General features: G+C 39.3%; 1 protein-coding gene and 1 pseudogene across 3 annotated transcripts in view; one reads left to right on the top strand and one right to left on the bottom strand.

The window, feature by feature from the left end:
- TEX2 (testis expressed 2) overlaps positions 1 to 22319 on the top strand; it is a 152540-nt gene that overhangs the window by 77410 nt on the left and 52811 nt on the right. For all 3 annotated transcript variants that reach the window (XM_027872883.1, XM_027872884.1, XM_027872885.1), the window contains exons 3-4: positions 1891 to 2091; positions 2996 to 3338. In XM_027872883.1, coding sequence (XP_027728684.1) covers positions 1891 to 2091; positions 2996 to 3338 — 544 coding nt within the window. The remainder of the gene's footprint in view (positions 1 to 1890; positions 2092 to 2995; positions 3339 to 22319) is intronic.
- LOC114050887 lies at positions 17315 to 18576 on the bottom strand (annotated as a pseudogene).

The raw sequence follows: 22319 nt of genomic DNA, 5'->3' as shown, positions 1-22319 counted from the left end.
CTACAAAGTTATAAATATTTTTGTGAGCCCTTTTCCTCTTTTTTTGATCTCTTTGTAGAGTAGAGGGAGGGTGGAGGACCTAGTAGAGCCATCTTTGTATTAATGAGTATTCAGAGTCTAGTAACTTTTTGGATGCGGAAGTTAGGTAGCTAAGTGGACAGAGTGCCAGGCCTGGAGTCTTCCTGAGTTCTCATCAGGCCTCAGATACTTACTAGTTATGTGACCCTCTATGAGTCACTTCACCCTATTTGCCTCAGTTTCCTCATCTTGTAAAATGATCTGAAGAAGGAAATGGCAAACCACTCCAGTATCTCTGCGAAGAAAACCCCAAACGGGGTCACAAAGAGTTGGACGTGACTGAAGACAACTGAACAACAACAAACTTTTTGGAGATAGTTCCAAATTGTTTTCCAGAATATTTTGTAACCAATTCCTAGCTTCATCAACACTGCATTAACGTGCCTATTTTCACACAGCCCCTTCAAAATTTGTTATTTTCCTTTTTTTGTAGTTTATGTCCATTTTTAAGACTTGGAAAGTAATTGCTCCATTTCAAAAGATATTAGAGTTTTATCATTGAATCTTTTTTTTTAGTAACACGTTGTTGGTCAGATCCGTGATTCATCTAATACTGAGTCTTTGGTTTGGAATGTAGATTCTAACTATAACTTTGTCCCAGTAGGCAAATATGATCTATTTCATGGTGGTTTCCAGGGATGTGTAGTATATAAATAGTGAGGGTTGTCCATCTAGTATATGGGATAGAGTGCTGAAAAGTCACTGAAAAATGTATATTTATTGTGTAAAATCTGAGGCCATGATGATAACTTTGTATATCTTCCACCAATTAATTAGTAGTTTACCTAGAGATAAACAAATAATTTATTTGACAAATAAGAAGTACTGTCTTGGTTTGGATGAATATTCCTCTCACTGAGTTGTTTCCCCCCTTAGAAACTCTGACTTTGGGGGCAGCTAGGTGGCATAGTGGATAAAGCAGCGACCCTGAAGTCAGGAGGACCAGAGTTCAAATCCAGCCTCAGACCAAACGCTTGACACTTCCTAGCTGTGTGACCCTGGGCAAGTCACTTAACCCCAATTGCCTTAAAAAAAAAAAAAATAAATACTAACAGGATATGTGGAGAGTAGCAGATAGAAGGTATATGGGAGCAGTTAGAGTGACCAGCAAAGATCTCCTAAAGAAGGCGGGATTTAAGCGGGTTTTCTTGAAGGAAGCCAGGGAAGTAGAGGTTGTTGAAGCAGAAATGGGGGTGAGGAGGGAGAGTACGCTGGACACGAGGACAGCCTGGGCAGAGGCACAGAGGCGGTGTGGCTGAGTGTATGTAGGGGAGTGGAAGGTAGGAAGCAGCTGGATCCTGGAGGTCATGGGGTACCGCTGGAATCTGAAGGGGCGTAGAGGGCAGAGAGAAGGGCAACATGGTCAGAAATCACTTGGTGGTTTGTGTGAATGGAGAGAAGGCCAGTGTCATGAAATGATGAGATCTGCCTAATGTCCTCCCAAACTCAAAATGCAGGCTATGTAAGCTGTGGATTCAACAGTCTGGGCCATCGTTTCCTCATTTGCAAACAAGGAAACAAACAAACAAATGGGGTAGGACTAGATTGTCTTTAAGTTCTTTCTAGCTCATAACATTCTGCGTTTTAACATTACATGATTCTGTGATCCTAAAGGGTTTTTTTTGGGGGGGGGGGCCTTTTTTCACCTGTTAATCAGCGTTTGCTAAATCATTTTATTTTGATTTTTCTTAGAGGTAAAGAATGAATTTCACTTTGGGGAGAACCATCACCCCTTAAGTATTTTCAGCTTATTTATATTTTAATCAGATTTCCAATTGTGCAAATGTTATTAATAGAACTCTTGTCTACTAGGGATGGATGAATGAGATCTACAACTATGATCCAGAGACGTACCATGCAACTTTGACACATTCAGTCTTTGTTCGACTTGAAGGGGAAACCTTGAGGCTTTCAAAGCCCAATAAAAATATATCCAGAAGAGCCAGCTACAATGAGACCAAACCTGAAGTCACTTACGTCAGCCAGAAAATCTACAATCTTTCAGACAGTAAGGTGAGCTCTAGGAATTTTTGAACTGAGAATATTGACGAAAATGTATTGCTTTATGACATTTCTCCCTGTGATATTTTATCTAAAATGTGCTATTTTTGAACATTGCTATAATTTAGTATACTTCTGACAGTTTCAAGGATATTATTACTCTTTAGTAGAACAAAAGGAAATGATGTTGTGTGTATGACAGAAAGAGACAGAGAGACAGAGAGGCTTTGTCAATGTGAATGTAATAGATATGTTCTGTAGCTGTGTGTTTTGCTACATGTCCTAGAAGCTTTCAAAATTAATTCCTTTTCATTTTTGTAAAATACAGAAATTTTTTTCTCTGAGCATCATTCCTCAAAGAATGGGCTGTGCATTTAGGGAACCGTTGGCTCTGATTGAGCCTTAGTTTTCTGAGATGACAAAAATCTGTCTAAAATTTGTCTTTGGGATTGTCCTTTTTAAGTTAGTAATTTTCTGTCCAGAATTGTAAGGTTTGGTGGTGGAGCATTTTTGTTTGTTTTAAATGTGTAATCTAACATAGATGTCACACATGGTGATGATGCTAAAATCTGAGATGATGTGGTAAACTTAGTGGATTTTTCCAATGATTTTTGGTGAAGAAACAGTCTGAAAACTATCAAAAAAAACCCCAAAACAACAACTTGCTATTTGTGCTATTTAGAAGGCTTTTCAATTTGCATGTGTCCAAGTTTTGCAGTCCCATTGAAGACTATCAGTGAAACTCACTAGACTGGAATGTGGACTATGCTGGGTCTTTTATCTAAGATCAAGTGTACCTTAAGGGTGTCATTGTAATTTTTTTTTCCTCTTGCTAACTTATGTTGTATAAGATGTTAATGCATTATTCAGACTTTACCTTGCTATATATAAATCACCATTTCCTTCTCTTCTTTAGATTTATCTTGTTCCCAAGAGTTTGGCTCGAAAACGCATTTGGAATAAAAAGTACCCTATTTGTATTGAACTTGCTAGACAAGATGACTTTATGACCAAGGCTCAGCCTGATAAAGATATTTCAGAAGAAAAGACTTCATGTGAGAAAGACTCAGGTAGTGAAGAACATAGGAAGTCAACCCATTCTTCAGATGGAACAAAATCCACAGGCCAGAAGGATCAGATACTGTATCTCTTTGGGAGGACTGGCCGAGAAAAAGAAGAATGGTTCAGGAGATTTCTCTTGGCATCCAAGTTGAAGTCTGACATCAAGAAACCGTTTAGTGTCTGTGGCAACCCACCAGGTACTGATATGCCTATTTTTGTTTTTGGTGGGGTTTTTCCTTTTTTTTTTTTTTTTTTTTTTGCACTAATTGTATTTTAAATGATCTGTGTAACAATCTAGGAAAAAGGGCATTTCTTAATGAGTTAAGAAATTTCATCATGGCTGATCTGATTTCAGTCTACCACCTAAGATTGTACCTGTTAATCACGTGATGTATTTCACACTTTACTTCCGCTGGGCCCTTATACTTACTTGCTTGTTAAGTCTCCCGCTCCCCACAGTGACTGTTGTAAATCTTTTCCTGTCTCTTAAAGCTCCCAGCCTCACTTGCAGCATATGTCCTTGCCCCCCACATCACTGAAAGATTGATGTGTTCCAACTTCCCTGCTCTACTCCTCAGAACTTCTCAAATCATTATCCATTCTCTTCTTCCCTTTCTACAGAGAAATGGATATCCCTGTTCTTTGCTGAGATAGTCTATATAAAATGCTTTGAAAACTTTAAAGTGCTGTATCATCATCGTCCCCCCCCAACTCCTTCATCTTCACAGTCATACTTCTTAAAAAGTGGTCTATATCTGATACTGCAACTTCTTTATCTCCCATTTTCTATTCAGAATCTTGCAATTCGGCCTAAAAGCTAAAGCAGTCCTTGTTTCCCTCCCTCCCCTTCTTCCCCCAACAATAATTCTCCTTTCCACTTCAGACTTTGTAAAGTATCTAGTCCTAAACCTTATACACAGGCCTCAATGAGCTGGTATTGACTTATTTGATATCGTTCTGCCCCTTGAAGGTGACACAGTAGACCTTTGTCTTTAATCTCAGGGCTTTAATGTTTCATTATTTATTCTAAAGTTCCTGATCACTGAACTCTGGTTTGAGGCATTAAGACTCCTAGACTTTTTTGGTTCTTTTTTTTTTTTTTAATTTTTTTATTAATTTATTTTGATTTATCAACATTCACTTCCATAGGCTTTTGAGTTTTAGATTTTCTCCCTCTCCCTCCCTCATTTACTCCCCAAGATTGCACACAATCTGATATAGGCTGTACGTGTACATTCCTGTTAAACATATTTTCACATCAGCCGTGTTGTAAAGAAGAATTCAAACTAATAAGAGGAACCATGAGAAGAAACAAAACAAAACAGAAGCAAAAAAGAGCAAATAGTATGCTTCGATCTGCATTCAAACTCTTTCTTTGGATGTGGATAACATTTTCCATCATGAGACCTTTGGAGATGTCTTAGATCCTTACATTGCTGAGAAGGTCTGTCTATCAAAGTTAGTCATCGCACAACGTGGCTGTTACTGTGTACAATGTTCTGGATCTACTCACTTCCCTCAGCATCAGTCCATACAAGTCTTTCCAGGTTTTCTGAAGTCTGCTCATCATTTCTTATAGCACAATAGTATTCCACTACATTCATATACCACAACTTATTCATCCATTCCCCAATTGATAGGCATCCCCTCAACTTCCAATTCTTTGCCACCACCAAAAGAACTACATTTTTGTACATGTGGGTCCTTTTCCCACTTTTTTGGTTCTTAAGAGAAGAGATCTGCTATACCTGCTCCCTAATTACCATCTCCTCTTACAGCCATTGCCACTGTAATTAGATGCCCTGGGCTGGCATTCATCCCTCTTTAGAAATTTACCTGCTACATAATGTCTAAGTTATTCTGTACATTATTATAGTTAAATAATATATAATTGTAACTACAGTTATATGATATAGTTATGTTACATAATTTATAACATCATTATTATATAATATGATTATAAATTATGTCATTTTTAATGATTTATGTAATAGAATTATGTACATTATTATTATGCCATGCTATTCTGTGGTTTTAGGATCATCCTGATTTCCTCTAGATCAACTAGCTTCTTCATGAGCCTTATATAAGAATGATGTCTTCTGCCTAAAACAACTTCATGTCAGCTCACCTGGGCCTGATTTCACTCCCTTTTTAAACAGCCCCCGGACTTCCTCTCAGGCAGTACAGAAGCCTCTTGCTTGAATGATGTTTTTTTGTTTTTTTTGTTTTTTTGGCTATTCCTTCCATATAACTTTATAATGACTTCGTTCACTAGATATCTCCTTCTTTCCTCCCCTCCCATCAAGAGAAAACAAAGAAATTCAACTGGTAGTGTATTCTTATAAACAACTTCCCAAAACTCAGACTAATTAAACTTAATAAGCCCAAAGTTTATAAAATACAAACCCTTTCCTTATAGCACTTCATTTGCTCTTATGTATTTACATATTACTTCCTATTTTAGTTAAATATGTTTATGTCTTGTCTCATCACCTACTATACTAGAGTGCTTCTTAACTATTGGAGGGGTCGCAAGTAGAAAAAGTTTTAGAAGCCCTGTGACTGGACTATAAGCTTGAGTGAGGTCAGGAACCTCTCTGTATCTCTCCTAGCATCTTGGACAGTGTCCTGTATATTTTGTTGTTGTTTAGTTGTTTGTTAGTTTTTGTTTTAGTTGTTTAGTCATGTCTTACTCTTTATGACCCCCTTTTTAAAAAAAAATTTTTATTTTTAGTTTTCGATATTTACTTCCACAAGATTTTGAGTTATAGATTTTCACCCCATCTCACCCCTCCCCCCACCCCAAGATGGCATGCATTCTGAATACCCCTTCCTCTAGTCTGCTTTCCTTGCTATCTCTCCCCCCCTTGTCTTATTCCCTTCTCCTTCTATTTTCCTGTAGGGCAGGATAGATTTCTGTACCCCATTTCCTGTATTTCTTATTTCCCAGTTGCATGTGAAAACATTTTTTTTTTAAACGTGTTTTTAAAACTTTGGGTTTCAAATTTTCTCCCTTCCTCCCTCCCCACCCACCCTCATTGAAAAGGCAAGCAACTCAATATAGGTTATATATGTGCAGTTATGCAAAACATTTCCATAGTAGACATGCTGTGAAAAACTAACTCTATTTCCCTTAATCCTATCCTGCTCCCCCATTTATTCTATTCTTTCTTTTGACTCCGTTCCTCCTCAGAAGTATTTGCTTCTGATTACCCCCTTTCCCAATCTTCCCTCCTCTCTACCATCCCCCTACTCTTTTGTCCCCTTCCCCCCCTATTTTCCTATACGGTAAGACAGATTTCTGTACCCATTTGAGTGTGTATGTTATTCTCTCCTTAAGTCAAATCCTATGAGAATAAGATTCACTCATTCCCTCTTACCTTCCCTGTTTCCCCTCCACTGTAAGAGCCTTTTCTTTTCTGTTTTTTTTTGTGAGATAATTTACCCCATTCTATCTCTCCCTTTCTCCCCTTAGTATAATCCTTTCTCACCCCTTAATTTTATTCTACAGATATGACCCCTTCATTTTCAACTCACCCTATGTCCTCTATTTATCTATCTGTATCTGTATCTATATCTATCTACATATATATACATACATATAATTTTTTCCCTCCAACTACCCTAATACTGACAAAGGTCTCATGAGTTACAAATATGATCTTTCCATGCAGGAATGTAAACAGTTCAACCATAATAAGTCTCTTATGATTTCTCTTTCCTGTTTACCTCTTCATGTTCCACTTGAGTCTTGTATTGGAAAGTCAAATTTTCTATTCAGCTCTGGTCTTTTCATCAGGAATGCTTGAAAGTCCTCTGTCGCTGAATGACCATTTTTTCCCCTGAAGGATTATACTCAGTTTTGCTGGGTAGGTAATTCTTGGTTGTAATCCTATCTCCTTTGCCCTCCGGAATATTATATTCCATGCCCTGCAGTCCCTTAATGTAGAAGCTGCTAAATCTTGTGTTACTCTGATTGTGTTTCCACAGTACTTGAATTGTTTCTTTCTGGCTGCTTGTAATATTTTTTCCTTGACCTGGGAACTCTGGAATTTGGCTACAATATTCCTAGCAGTTTTCCTTTGGGGATCTCTTTCAGGAGGTGATCGGTGGATTCTTTCAATTTCTATTTTGCCCTCTGGTTCTAGAATATCAGGGCAGTTTTCCTTGATCATTTCTTGAAAGATGATGTCTAGGCTCTTTTTTTGATCATGGCTTTCAGGTAGTCCAGTAATTTTAAAATTCTCTCTCCTGGATCTATTTTCCAGGTCAGTTGTTTTTCCAGTGAGATATTTCACATTGTTTTCTAATTTTTCATTCTTTTGGATTTGTTTTACAGTGTCTTGATTTCTCATAAAGTCACTAGCTTCCAATTGCTCTATTCTAATTTTTAAGGAAGTGTTTTCTTCAGTAAGCTTTTGGACTTCCTTTTCCATTTGGCCAATTTTGCTTTTTAGGGCATTCTTCTCCTCATTGGCTTTTTGGACCTCTTTTGCCATTTGGGTTAGGCTATTTTAATAAGGTGTTATTTTCTTCAGTATTTTTTTGGGTCTCCTTTAGCAAGCTGTTAACTTGCTTTTCATGATTTTCTTGCATCACTCTCATTTCTCTTCCTAGTTTTTCCTCTACTTCTCTTACTTGCTTCTCAAAATCCCTTTTGCGGTCTTCCAAGGCCTGGGACTGATTCATATTTTTCTTAGAGGCTTTGGATGTAGGAGCTTTGGCTTTGTTGTCTTCTTCTGGTTGTATGTTTTGATCTTCTTTGTCACCAAAGTAAGATAATATAGTCTGACTCTTTTTGCGCTGCTTACTCATGATCCCAGTCAATTACTTGAGTTTTAAACTCTTTGTCCCAAGCTTCAGGGGTTTGTACAACTGTTTTCAGAGATACTTCTAGGGACCTGTAAATTTTCAGTTCTTCTGAGGTGTTTTCTCTCCACTGCCACAACAAGCTCCACCATACCAGCACTCCTCCTCGCACCACGACCGCCCCTCAGAACTGTGACCCAGATCTCAGCACAGGCACAGCAAGAGATTCCTGCCTCAGCACTGGCAGAGAGATCCCTGCAATCCCCTTCTGATCAGCCACTCAATTTCCCCTCAGTCTGTGGACCAGGAGCTCAGGAGGCAGCTGTTGCCCCAGAGGCCGCACTCGGGACTTGCAGCTGAGATCTAGCTCCTTCTCTCATTGCAGTCACAGACTTTTCCCACTGACCTTCTAAGTTGTCTTTGGCGTTCCTGGTTTGAGAAGTCTGGAAACCGCCACAGCTTCCCACAATTCAGTCTTCTGAGGCCTGCTCCAGGGTCGCTGCGGCCTGCGTGCCCACACCAAACTATGCTCCTCTCCCTGCCTGGCGTGGTACACCTTTCTGATCAACCATACAGGTTGTCTTGGGCTGGAAATTTGTTTCACTCTTGTCTTTTTGTGGGTTCTGCTGCTTTAGAATTTGTTTAGAGCCATTTTTTACAGGTGTTTGGAGGGGTTTGGGGAAGAGCTCAAGCAAGTCACTGCTTTCACTCTGTCATCTTGGCTCCACCCCCTCTTTATGACCCCTTTTTGGGGTTTTCTTGGCAAAGATACTGGCGCAGTTTGCCATTTCCTTCTCCAGCTCATTTTACAGATGAGGAAACTGAGGCACACAAGGTTAAGTGACTTGCCCAGGGTCATACAGTTCTGCATAGACAAAGAAGCAAAATAGTACTTTGCACTAGAGTTCAATTATAGTTTTTTCTGTTCTAAAAATTATTTAAACATTGATAGAACTACTTGGACTTCTGTTGATATGCTAGTACTTTACTTGAACATTATTATAACTTTTCAAATCAATGGGAAAACTGAGGTAGAGTCCTGAAGCTAGAACCCTTGCTTGATCTTTTCTTCCCCTAGAACTGTAAAAGTCCCTTTTAGCATAGCTGGTGGCACAGTAGATAGAGTGCCAAGCCTGCAGTCAGGACAGCCTGAGTGCAAATCCAGCCTCAATACTCACTAGCTGTGTATTTCTAGGCAAGTTACTTAACCTCTCTTTGCTTCAACTATAAAATGAAGATAATAATAGCACCTACCTCCCAAGGTTGTTGTGAGGATCAGGTGAGATAATATTTGTAAAAAGCACTTAGCATGCAGTGCCTGACAGATAGTAGCTACTATATAAATGCTTATTCCCTATGCATTTTTAATTTATTAGGTTCAGTTTACCAAGTATGTTAGTCTCCTGCACTGGCTAAGCTAGGCGCTTTATGAAATGTATACAAGCATGTACATGTGCACGCATGCATGCGCATACACACACATACACATGCACATGCACGCATGAAACTGTCCCAAAGAGCTTAGTTGAAGAGCTAAAATATGCACATGAGATAGTTTACAATATAACAGTCAATTTAAAGTATAAAATGGGTGGTACAGACAATAAGTGCTATAGGAGTTCAGAGAAGGAAGAGGAGATCAGTGTTAGAGTTGTTAAGAAGAAGGTTGTTGAATGAGGATTTGGAGGAAGGGAGAGCAGGAGAAGATGTCCCAGGTAAAGGGAATGATGTATGAGCACAAGGTGTTTTGGAACAAACCTTCAGCATCGTGTATGAACCTGACTGGGAAAGGTAGAATTAGTCATAGGAGTAGTAGTAGGAGAACACAAATGACAGCACCCTAGTGGTAACAAATAGGTACCACAAACAGATCATTTGCTGTGGCATTTAGCAGCAAGAATTTTCAGGTGAACTGCCAAGGGAACATGGTTTTTACTAAGTAACCTTAACCCTGATTCTTTCACATCAACGTTATAGAAACAGATGGGACTGTGTCAGTGTTCTGCAGAAATTGTTCTATATTTGTTGTTTTGCTGGAATCCGTGTGTGTGTGTGTGTGTGTGTGTGTGTGTGTGTGTGTGTGTGAAATGCCAGCTGGTTTCCCTGCCAAAAGAAAAGATGAAAGGGCTTGAAGAATATCTCTATGTTTGTCCTTATTAGCAAGTAAAGAGTTCCTGTGGAGGATGGAAGAAATCCTTCTTAAGAAGGAAGAAAAGGTCTTTGATATGACAAAGGAGAATCAAAATAAACCTTGAGAGATAATAGGAGAATGTTATCCAGAAGAGAAAGGGGAAAAGACAAAAAATGAACTCCCTAAGCTCTATAATAGTATATAATGTACATATAATAAAGCATAGTAACAATAGACGGCATAGTTAGTATAATACTTTATAGCTTATGGCTCTGGATGGCCCTTCTGAGCAAAAGAAGCGGTGTTCCATGCTCCACAGAATGAGGGAGGCTTCACTGGCACCAATGGGTATAAGGAAACTCCTTTAAATAACCCCAGGAAAAAGAGATAAACACCTTTGTGGTCACTGTAGTATAGAGGCTACTAAATTTACCCTTATGTGGTTAATCAAGAGGTATGCTGTCTTCATGAACCATGTATCCAGGACATGTCCCATGGCCCATGGCTGCTAATCAAACTAGCCAACTGCTGCTGCCTACTTCTTGTGATATATGTGGGTTTAAATGATACTTTTAAGGGAAAACTGGAAAGACTCCATTGTGACTGTAAAGTCTTGGGTGGAAACTGGAGGATGTGGGATTAATAGATTCATTATGTTTTTTAGCTGGTGGTTATGGATAAAGACTGGATATGTGATTTCATTGATATAGGAAACTCCCAAATGAAGAAAGAAAAGGGAAAGGAAGGGAATAAGCATTTATATCACTCCTCCTTTGTTCCAGGTACTATGCCAAGTGCTTTTACACATATTACTTCTTTAGATCAACAACCTTGTGAGGTGGGTCCTGTTATTGTTTCCATTTTACAGTTGAAGAAACTGAGGCAGACAAATCACTTGTCACACAGTTAGTAAGTATCTGAGGCTAGATTTGTGCAGTCTTCCTGACTCTAGGCCCAGTGCTCTATCAAAAAGAAATGCCCTTTACAATGCAAGTTTTCCCTTCTTTGTAACTTCTAGACTTAAAGAGTTGCCAGTAGACTGGTTTGCTCGGTGTCACACAGCTGTTGCATGTCAGAGGTTGAGACTTCATCTCAAGTCTTCTTGGTTCTGAGGCCAGTGCTCAGTTCACTCAGTTGGGCTTCCCAATGAGGACTTCAAAAGTAAACAGGGATCATGGGAAATGATGGCACATGTATAGTGCCAAAGAATAAGGCTTAATTTTCTGGACCACAGCTTAAGATAGCACAATGTTTGTTGGGCTTGTGGCTAATGATAGTTTGGCTTGTAAGACCTAGAAGAACATGTTTGTCCATAGGCTTCATCAGTGTGGCTTGAGACTGAAAATGGAGGAGAAGAGAGAAAAATCCCAAGTGGACTTTAAATGTGGCTACTTTAGAGGAAATTAGGTATAACACAGAAAAAAAAATCAATTCAGCAAATGCTTATTAAGCACCTATTTAAGTATTAGGCAATGATGTAAGCACTGGAAATATAAAGATAGATACCACACCGACGCTGCTCTCAAGGAACTCAGAGCCTAATTAATGGTTAGAAGGACAAGTACACAAATAACTATGATCATAGGATCATATGCTTTTACAGCTAGAAGCCTCAGAGAAAGAGATAAATACAAAGGAGAAGTTCAGACAAAGTACTGCAAGAAATATGAGAAGGAGAGGGTTTGCAGGTTTATAATACTGAAGGGAATAACCACTAATGGCCAAGAGGGAATAACTGGGAAAAGGATTTGAATTATACTTATGGTCTCAGATTCTATTGGCAGAGAGTAGAGTGAACCTGAAATCTTAATGCAGAATAGGCAGGTAATCCAAGTCTCAAAGAGTCTTGAAATGGAATTCATGCCTAGTATATACAGCAATGGAAAGATAGACCTTCTTCAGAACGGATAGAGTGGGCAGTGGAGTAATATAGAACTGGATTTAAAGAAATATGGGAAGATTTATATGAACTGACATAGCATATTGTGAACAGATTTGGAACATAGTAAACAATAGCCAGGAAGGAAAATACCTTTGAAAGACTTAAGAGCTCTGATAAATGCAACAACCAGTCACTACTGCAGAAGACCAGAAATGAAGCATTCTTCCTGCTCCTGGGAGACAGGTGATGGAGTAGACTCAACTTAGTAAAGGTTCAAAACGAAACCTTCATTTTTAGCTATGGCCAATGTGTGGAGTTGTATTAATTGACCATGTTTAGAAGGAGGGCTTTTATTTGAGGGGAGGTTTCCTGGGGGAATGGGTGGGTAGTTTCTATGAAGAAAAAAAAAATGAAGAGTTTTTAAAATGCACAGAAGACAGCAGAAAGAAGTTCAGGAGGCAAGCAAGGTAATGTTGGTACTGTTGTGTTAAACTTGATATATGCCATAAAAACAAGCCATATTTAATTGAGATCCACAGTTATATAATCCTCTTTTTCTGTTATTCATATATTCAGTTATTCATGTTGTCAGGTTCATAATTAAATAATAACATCTGTGTCGAAATCCATAAACTTGAAATGGGGAGCTTGGAGGGCAGGGCATTTAGATGAAGAAAGAAATAAGAGTATTCTGCAGACAATCTCTCCAGAGGGAATAAATGAATGAAGAGCTCCTAAGGTCACAAGACTAACTGTACTAGGATCCTTTGTGGTAGCATCTGCTGTTAATTTCAAGTCAGTCTCTCTTAATGGAATTAGGGCTATTTCTTTCTTGCTTCCAGTCTCTTCCAGTGCTCAGAGTGACCAGCAGTGTGTGAAGGCTGTAGTGTAAAGATAATCTGAGAATCACACCACCCACAACCAGTCCTTAAAAGGCACAGATATGGTATTAAGAAACCCAGATCAAGAGATTGAGAGTACCCTCAGGGTATTATCAGGAATATGCCACTGCCAAAAAGCATTACCAGAAGGGGATGAAGAAGGTGCCATCGGTGCACAAGTAGAGACTATCAAGGCCCTCAGTGCCATTGTCTCTGCATCCTCACTCGTCAAGCCCAAGCTTACCAAGGCTGACAGAACCACTTAACCAAAGGATGATACTAAGGCCATTGATCCCAAGTTCTCTCACCAGGCCTGATCCCTGAAGGGTCACAGAGTGTCATCAGGGCCACCAACCTCAGTAATTCCAAGGTTATAAAGCTTACAAGGTTGCTAAGCCCACTGGCCACAAGGTTACCAAGCCTTTTGACCCTAACATGGCCAAACCCAAAGCTCTCAGTACTAAGACCCTCTGGAGCCAAGGCAATGAGTCCTAAGCATTCAAAATAGATGCTTCAAGACAGAAGGACTTGTTTAAACCTTAAACCATAGACGTTTGTTTTGTTTCATTTAATTTTTCCTAGCCAGAATCATTGTTCAATGTTCAAATAAAGGAAACAGTGAGGCACAAGGTTGGGATGGGGGGAGGTCATGGTAAGTGCAGGGTGACTTCCTGAAACAGTTTTGAGGTAACTGTCTGCTGTACCACCCCATCATGAATCTCTCTTCAAACTATCTCCAGTATTTGACTTGTATCCACTTAGAATAACTTCATAGGATTTGACAGTACAAGAATTCATTAATACAAATAGCCAGTCTAGAGCACCATCAGGAATATTCTTTTCCCTAAAAGCACTAAAGAGGATAGCATTAAGTTAGGAAAAACCATAGGTTTGGGATAACCATATTTTAAAGGCGTCCTAGCAATGGTGCTTCTGGACAATGAGAGTTAGTTTACCCTGGGAAGAAAAGAAGTTATTTACCCATCCAGTGTACCTGCCAACCAAACTTGACCTTTTTTTTTCTTTCTTTCTTTTTTTTTTTTCAATAAAGTTCTTCCACTCCTACAAGCCCATCATTGTGGAAGCAAACATTTAGATGTTTTTTGCCCAGGTTATAGGAATTTAGTGTGAGGTGGGGAAAAGGGATATTTTTGTAACATCATTGGATGGTTCTTCCAGGACTGAGCCTGAAAGTCACAGACCGACCTTTCAGAGGCATGGTGGTTCAAAACTCCAACTCTGGGCCTGAGTAGAGGTCGGAGAAACTTTGCATTATTCAAAAAGTATAGCAGGTAGGCCCGTGATCTAACAGGTGGGAAACTTTATGACTCAAAAAGGAATAATAGTGGGAAGTATCAGAGATATCCTGCTCCTGCTTTTGTAGAATTGTCCTCCCAGCCTTCCCAGCAATCTGGGAGTAACATCCAGGAATAACAGGTTTAAATTTGAATGTGCTACTCAGAGATCTTGAGTTGGTGGGCTTTTGGTGATTTCTCCCTTGCAGGGTGGGTTGCTGATTCTTCAGCATCAACACTTTTACCAGGACCAAATCAATATCACTAAACACAATACCATTTGCAGTCCCAAGAGAAGTTCTATGTACTTCACACAACAAATTATCCTGTTGACAATTAAGGGAAGGTATGTTATTTTTAAATTAACATCAGTATCAGCAGGTGTTGAAATTGGCCAGTAGCTATAGCATAATACACAGTAATCTTTCAAACTAGCTGTCTTTTGTACTCATTAAGCATATACAAAGTCTTCTGTGACAGTTTCCATGTCTTTTCTTCTGGTCTTAGCTTAACACACACTTAAACAAACATCAGTAGCTACCAGCAGTTGTTTTAACAAGTCTGGGACCAAATTGGGGGAGATAGGTGAAGAGAGCATGCATCAGGAACAGAAAAGACGTGCTACTGCAAACCATTCCTCATGGTTATTCATTCACTATCTTCCCTGTAAGGCCTAACATCATAAGTCATCTGGGCCACAGTTAAAACAGTATAAAGCATTTCAAGCAAAGCAGAATGAAAGGAACACAAAGTATGAAAATCATCACACATTGTACCAGTTACAGGATTCCTATCCCTCTTGACATGTTCTCCTTATGTTTTCCCTTGGGAAAAGATAGATAAGAGTAGCATTGATGAGAAGAGAAAAGATGATATCCACAGCCAGCAGCCTGGTTATTACATATCTACTTGGCCAAAATGCACGGCTATAGCTCTGTTGCCAATATAATAACAAAATTTCTAGCATCCTCCAACGTCTGTAGGTCTGGCCACCCGTGGTTAATGGAAATACAAGATAAGGTGAAGGTGATGTACTTTTACATCCACTTTAATTGAAGGTGAAGGGGGATTATCTTGAGTTTTTATTGGTGTCTGGGGCAGCCCGCCAACTGTCTCCATTGAGTTATAATATAGATATTATTTTTGAGGGTCATAGTTGGACTTCTTTGATTATCAAAGGACCGTCAATAAAAAATACCATCCTCATTCTGGGAGCTCAGCCCAGAGAAAAAAAAATGTAAATTCATCAACCTCAAGGGGGTAAGTAAGTATAGTGCTTGAGAGAACTCTTGTGCACAACAGTGCCCATCCCTGTGACTGAGAGACAAATGAAGACCAAAGGGCACACAAGAAAATGTGGTCCAGGTGCCAAATCTTAATTCCTAACAATAATTTTTAGAGAAGAACATGCGGAGAAATTTCACCATGAAATTTAGTATGTGACATAGCTTAATCTTATTTCCATTAAAATTTACACCAAAACCTATCAAATTTTCATGAATTCAATCACCCTTTTAAAAAAAATACAATGAATCTTAAGGAAAAGAGAGAGAAACTTCCTCTCTATATTTTTCCATTTTTCCCACACCCCCTCCCCCAAAGTGGCCAGACTAAGAGGAAAAAGAAATAAAAACTACACACATAAGGTGCAGGGGGCAGAACACTGGTACAGAATATAACAGATATGGTGAATGGGGCTAAAGGGGTAGGCTCCTTCTAGGAGCAACAGCAGGATTGATTCAGTTATGGCTCCAGAAATGGAGGGGGAGGTAGAGAGGGCTTTTGGCAGCAAGCTTGCTGTCAGACTGGTGAGAAGGCCAGGAGTGGGGGACTGAGCGGCGAAGCATAGCTGGGATCTGCTTGGAATAGTATGGCCTTTAATTTCTCTCCAGGTTGTAAGGGCACCAGTGGAGCACTCTGCTTGTCCACCTGTCATCCCTCTTCGTGGCCTTGTGACCAACCTGTCTTTTCTTCTTGCCACGTGGTTCTTGCTGACATCTTTAGAGCTCCTCTTCAGTTGTGTGCTGTAGCTGCTCCCTATGCCTCTCCATCGCCCTCTGTATGACACTCATGTTTAGTTCTTTAGTGCCAATGATGTTTTATAAGTCTCGCTGCCACACAGCAGCATGTTAGTATTGAAAAGATAAGACTGCTTTCACAGACAGCTTGGAGAGAGGAAAAGAACCTTGTAATGTTCTGAAAATAATCCAGCCCATTCTCCTCCTTTTTCAACTCTATCCAATAAAATGTTTTGTTAAATTATTACTACCAGTAAGCACAATGGATTCTTATAGTCTTCTCATCTTTCAATTAATTGTGAAGTGGTGAAGATGTGGTCTGTCGTTGAATATTGCCTGTGAAAGCCTCCATTTGTATATAGATGACTGTCATAGCGAGTTTGTATAGATGGAAGATTGGGCTTATAAGTTAGAGGAATACTAATGTTTTCTTGGTTGCCTTTAACAAGATCAAAGATTTTCCCCACACCTTTGATATCTTTCCCTCTTTCCAAAGGTCTCAGAGGAGTTTAAAGTTGTTTAAAGTTTAAAGTTTAAAACTGCTGTAAGACATTTGAGACACTGTATATCAGTCCCTCAGTGCCCTCACAATCGTGTTGCCTCCAGTCCAGATCTCTTCTATTTGGTGCATTCAGCAGCTTTTCTTGAATTTGCTCCCATCGATGCCATTTCTTCATCCTTTTTCAAGCACTTCAGGGGTTGTGATGGTAGTCTGTGTGGTAGTTCCACTATATTTGGTGGAGAATTTGTTTGTTAGAATGGCATTTATAGGTTTTTTCTATTTTTTTTTTCTGTTTGTATATCTCCTCTTTTCATTCTTTTTTTTTTTTTTTTTTTTTTTGGCTAGGCAGTGGGGTTAAGTGACTTGCCCAGGGCCACACAGCTAGTAAGTGTTATGTGTCTGAGGCTGGATTTGAACTCAGGTTCTCCTGACTCCAGGGCCTGTGCTCTAACCACTGTACCACCTAGCTGCCCCTCCTCTTTTCATTCTTGAAATGCCCTCGGGAACATTTTGCTTAGTTGGATGTATTGCCATGCTTTTTGTTTGTTTGTTTGTTTTGTTTTGCAAGGAAGAAAAGATTTTATTTTGGGGTGTTAAGAAAAGTGGAAGGTAGAAAAGATGGATAGGCCTGAAGAGTTTGGTTTCTAGGTCACTAATAGAATTCCTCACTTTCATCTTTATTTTCTATAGAATCTGTATCTGCTTCCTCATAATTCTTCTCTAAGGCAGCCAAATCTTCCTGCATCTCAGAATTCTCCTTCCTCCATGCCTTCACCCACATACCAGTGAACAAATCATACGTAAGGTCAACATGTGATCTAGATGGGCCTGTCCTTTGGGCAGTGACCATTGTGTTAATTAGCATGCATACTGCCTTTAGCCAGGTCTCCACTGGGTACCACAGTTGGGAACTGGCAGTTGATACTAACCTTGAAGCCAGTGGGTTCTGTGAACTGAATGGTTCTCTTAGTCTTGATTGTGGCAGTGATGGAATTGACATCTTGGGTATCCTATCACCTTTGTACGGCTAGTAGCAGGCCACATACTTGCCGTGATGTGTAAGTTGGAGGGGTTAGTAGGGTCAAAGCAGGCACTGGAGATGTCTGCTATAAAAAGCTGCTCATGGTAGGCCTTCTCATCAGGGACAATGGAAGAGTAGGCAGTGAATGGGAAGTAGATTGAGGGATAGGGCACTAGGTTGGTCTGGAAGTCTGTGAGGTCCACATTGAGAACACCATCAAAGTGCAGTGATGGTGAAGGATGTAGTCAGTGGGCTGGTTGAGGTTGGTGTACGTGAGGAGCTCAGTGCCCAGGTTCTGATTGCTTCATTGTCCACCGTGAAGGCATATCCAAGTGTTCCGGTGTAGCATGAGTGATTAGGATGGAATTGTAGGTCTCTGTTACTACTGTGGATAACTATGGAGCTTGGGTAGATGGGAAACTCCACCTTAAACTTCTTGCCATGGTCAACAGAGAGCCTCTCCATCAGAAGGGAAGTGAAACCTGAGCCTGTGCCACCCCCAAAGCTAGGGACTATCAGGAATCCCTGTGCATTGACCCAACAGTTTTCAGATGTGCTCCATTATAAGGCTGGTTATCTCCTTCCCAATAGTATAGTGGCCCCAGGCATAGTTATTAGTAGCATCCTCCTTGCCAGAGATCAGCTGCTTAGGAGTAGCTATTTTTAGATGCTGATCTAAACCTCATCTATCACAGCAGGCTCCGAGTCTACATAGACCATTCTGGGTACATGCCTGCCACCACCCGTCTCATTAAATAAGATTTTGAAGGAGTTACCTCCTCTCCCCCAAGATTCTGTCACTTGACATGGTACTCTAAGCAATATAATTCCTGGCAGGCATTGCCCATCTGCACTCCAGCCTGACTGACATGGATAGGAATACACTCAGGCATGGCTGTTACAGAGTGTAAATATGGGGGGGGGGGGGCATTGTTGACTGCACATGGGTTATAGGACTCTGCCAACACCATAAATCCTCTATGCCTTCTTTCAACTTGCTTTACCCTCCACTGCTTCTCTCTGATTTGAAATGAAACTGTCCATGATTGTCAATCATCCTTCTTCACAAGATTTTACAAACCAATTTATATTCCAAACCCAGTGTTGCTTCTAGCAGCCATCTCTCTCTCTCTCTCTCTCTCTCTCACTCTCACTCTCTCACACACACACACACACACATACTTTTGACAATTAAAGTTGGATGATTGCTGACCAAGGTGCTTTCTGGGCTCTTTTGATCTCCTTGTTGTGGCAAATAATTTACATTGGTTAAACTTCTGGATGCAGTTATTTTCATTGCCCTCCATTTCTTTTTCTCATTATTTTTCTTTGTTCTTGGTTTTCACAAGCTCTGATCTTAGCTCTGATGAGGCAATGGCCTGACTGCACACAGACAGCTGACTCAAGGATAATTCCCACTTCAGTAACAAGACTTTTTCTATCTGTTCAAATAAAATCTATTTCATTCTTTATGGAGTTATTTGGTGCTTATCATGTCCAGCACCTGACAGTTCTTCTTTTTTAAAAGGAAATATTCATGATATAGAGTCATGAGGCATCTTTTATAATCTGTAAGTCTTTGTCCTTTCTTTTTACTTTCCTGAGTTATACTTTACCACCACAGCCTCACTTTTTCCTTTGAAGTCTCCAAGTGTCAGAGTGAATGTGGATTTGATTTGGGGGGTGTTATGAAGTTCTTTGTTAAATTTCTCTACCACTTCAACCATGTTGCTGAGTTAGCTAAGTAGCAAAATGGATAAAGAGCCTGACCTAGAGTCAAGAAGACCTGAGTTCAAATCCAGACTTAGACAATTAGCTGTGTGACCTTGGGCAAGTCACTAAACCTCTGGTTGCCTCAGTTTCCTCATCTGAAAAATGGGAATAATAATGGCACACCTATCTCAGGATTGTTGTGAGCATAAAATGAGGTATTTGCAAAGCACTTTGCAAACCTTAAACTAGTAAAGAAATACTTTTATTATTAGTTATAATAGCTAATAAATAGCTATTGTTTTGTTGATGATCTTTTTGCAAATGCTTAACATACTAGTATTGAGAAAGGTGATGACCAAGTGTTTTTTAGCTGCTAGTTTTGTGACAAAACTCCTTCCATTGTCCCTCCAAGGAATACTTGTGAGCCATTCTTGCATTTAACTGCAACTTCCTTCTTCTGGTTTTGTTTATAGCAAGAATGTCAAGATTGAGCTGCACAAAGTCCTACTTCAATGCCTCATTGTGGAGTGGAGATTACTGTAGGTCATCAGAAGTAATGCCACCTGAGCATGAGTCTTGGCAGAATCTACCCTGCTAGAAAGGCTTTCAGCATGAGGGAATGAACAGTAATGCAGTAATTAAACACCTACTGTATGCCAGGTTCTAGGCTAAGCTCTGGGGGTACAAATACAAACAATCAAGGTAGTCCCTGCCCTGAAGGAGCTTACATTATAATGAGAAGACAAAATATATAGTGTAACTAGGAACCGAGAGGAAGAAGAAACTCTGTTTTATGGGCATCGACCTGGCTAAGCGTGGAAAGGCAGATCAGCAGTAGGCTGCCACCTGGTGATGAAATCTTTTTGCCATGGCAACCCATGAAACAAAATATATTTTTAAAATCATCCTTAGTCCTGGGTAGCACCTTTCTGCTTCTGCAGTGACTGATAGTGGCAGTACTGCTGGAAAGGGGACAGAGGGCACAAAAATCACATAGCTTTTTAGGCTGCCAACAAGTATGCATGTTGCTGGGAGAGATTAATAATATCAATCTTGATATTCTGGCAGTAAATATTAAATCTAACCTACATTTTAAAAGCCGCCTTATATAATTAAGTTTCAAACAATCCTCTTTCTGTTCTCTGTATAATCACGTGTTCATGTGTGTTTATTTTTAAATTATTACACCATTTCATCCTTCACTCAGCTGTCTAATTGATCTTCTAAAGCGTTAGTCTGACCATGTCATCACCCCCCATTCAATAAAATTCCAGTTGCTCCCTAATTGTCTCCAAGATCAAATATAAAATCCTCTGTTTGGCTTTTTTTTTGTTTGTAAATTTTTAAATTTTCAACTTAAAATACAAAATTAGAAAAGAAAAAAATAACATTTCCATGTACACAGCAGACCATAAGAGAAGATTCAATATGAAACAATAAACTTCTAGTTCAAGAAAATTTATCTTATAAAATACTACACGTTATTTTCAAAGCTTCCCAGCTTTTCTTTGCTTCCTTGTTGGTTTTCTTTTGTTCTCTGCTGTGCACTTTTTACTTTATTTTTTTCTTTTCTCTCCCACCACCTAAAGAAGGCTAAAATTAAGCATGTGCGCGCACACACACACACACATACACATACATACATGTATGCATACACATAGATATCTATACACATATACATATGTGTAAGACCATACTATGCTTATTTCTTCCTATCATTTGTTTCTCTGAAGGTGGATAGCATCTTCCTTCATAAGTCCAAGTCTTTCCATATTTTTCTAAATCGACCAGTTGATCATTTCCTACACCACGACAATATTCCAACCCAATCACACCCTGAGAGATTGTCTTTGAAAATTTTTTTCCCCAGTTTTCTGCATTCCTTCTATTTTTGGCTACATAGGTTTTATTTATACAAGAAAATTTAAAGTAATCAAAATTATCCTTTTTATACTTCATCAGTGCCCTCACCTTATAGTATAGTTTAAAGTCTGATACTGCTGAATCTTTTTCCTTTACATCTTTTCTCCCTGTTTTCTTTGAAGTTTCTGACCTTTTGTTCTTCCAAATGAACTTTGTTGTTATTTTTTCTAACTCAGTAAAATAATTTTTTTAGTAATATAATTGAGATAACATTGAATAAATGGATTAGGTAGGTAAAATTGTCATTTTGAAAATTATATTGGCCTTACCTACCCTGAACAATAAATATTGCTTCAGTTATTTAGATCTGAGTTTATTTGTATAAAAAGTAGTTTATGTTCATATAGCTTCTGTGTCTGTTTTGGCAGGTATACGCTCAGGTATTTTATACTGTGTAGGTATTTTATAGTCTAAACAGGGATGGGGAACCTGTGGCCTTGAGTCCACGTGTGGCCCTCTAGGTCCTCAAGTCGGCCCTTTGGCTGAATCCAGATTTCCCAGAACAAGGCCTCGAGGTCACAGGTTCCCCACCCCTAAAACAATATTGAATAATATTGCTGCCACATGATGTAGTTTCTCTTTTTTTCACTTTTAATTAAATCTATTTTAACTTTAACTTTGAGATTATGATGACTACCCCTACTTCTTTTTTTATATTCTAAATTCTACTCCTACCATTTATTTTATTTTTGTGTGTATCTCTCATTTTTATATTTCCTAAAAGCAACATATTGTTGGATTCAAAATTTTAATCTGTTATCCGTTTTCTGTTTTATGGGTAAATTTATTCCATTCACATTCTAAGCTACAGTTACTTGTATTTTCCCCCTTCCTATTTTTCCACACTATCCTTCTCACCCTATTTACCCTATCCCTCCTCACTCCTCTGCTTTACTTCTATCTGCTACCTTGCCCGCCTATTCCTTAATCTACCTATCCCTCTAAGAGTACCTCCCTTATCCTCTCTCTTCACCCTGTCCTCTTGCCCTTGTCTTTCTGA

The sequence above is a fragment of the Vombatus ursinus genome, unplaced genomic scaffold (assembly GCF_900497805.2).
Source record: "Vombatus ursinus unplaced genomic scaffold, bare-nosed wombat genome assembly UNPS02014801.1, whole genome shotgun sequence".
NCBI lineage: Eukaryota > Metazoa > Chordata > Mammalia > Diprotodontia > Vombatidae > Vombatus > Vombatus ursinus.
Note: the sequence above shows the minus strand (reverse complement) of the source record. Positions and strands in the feature narration are given on the sequence as shown.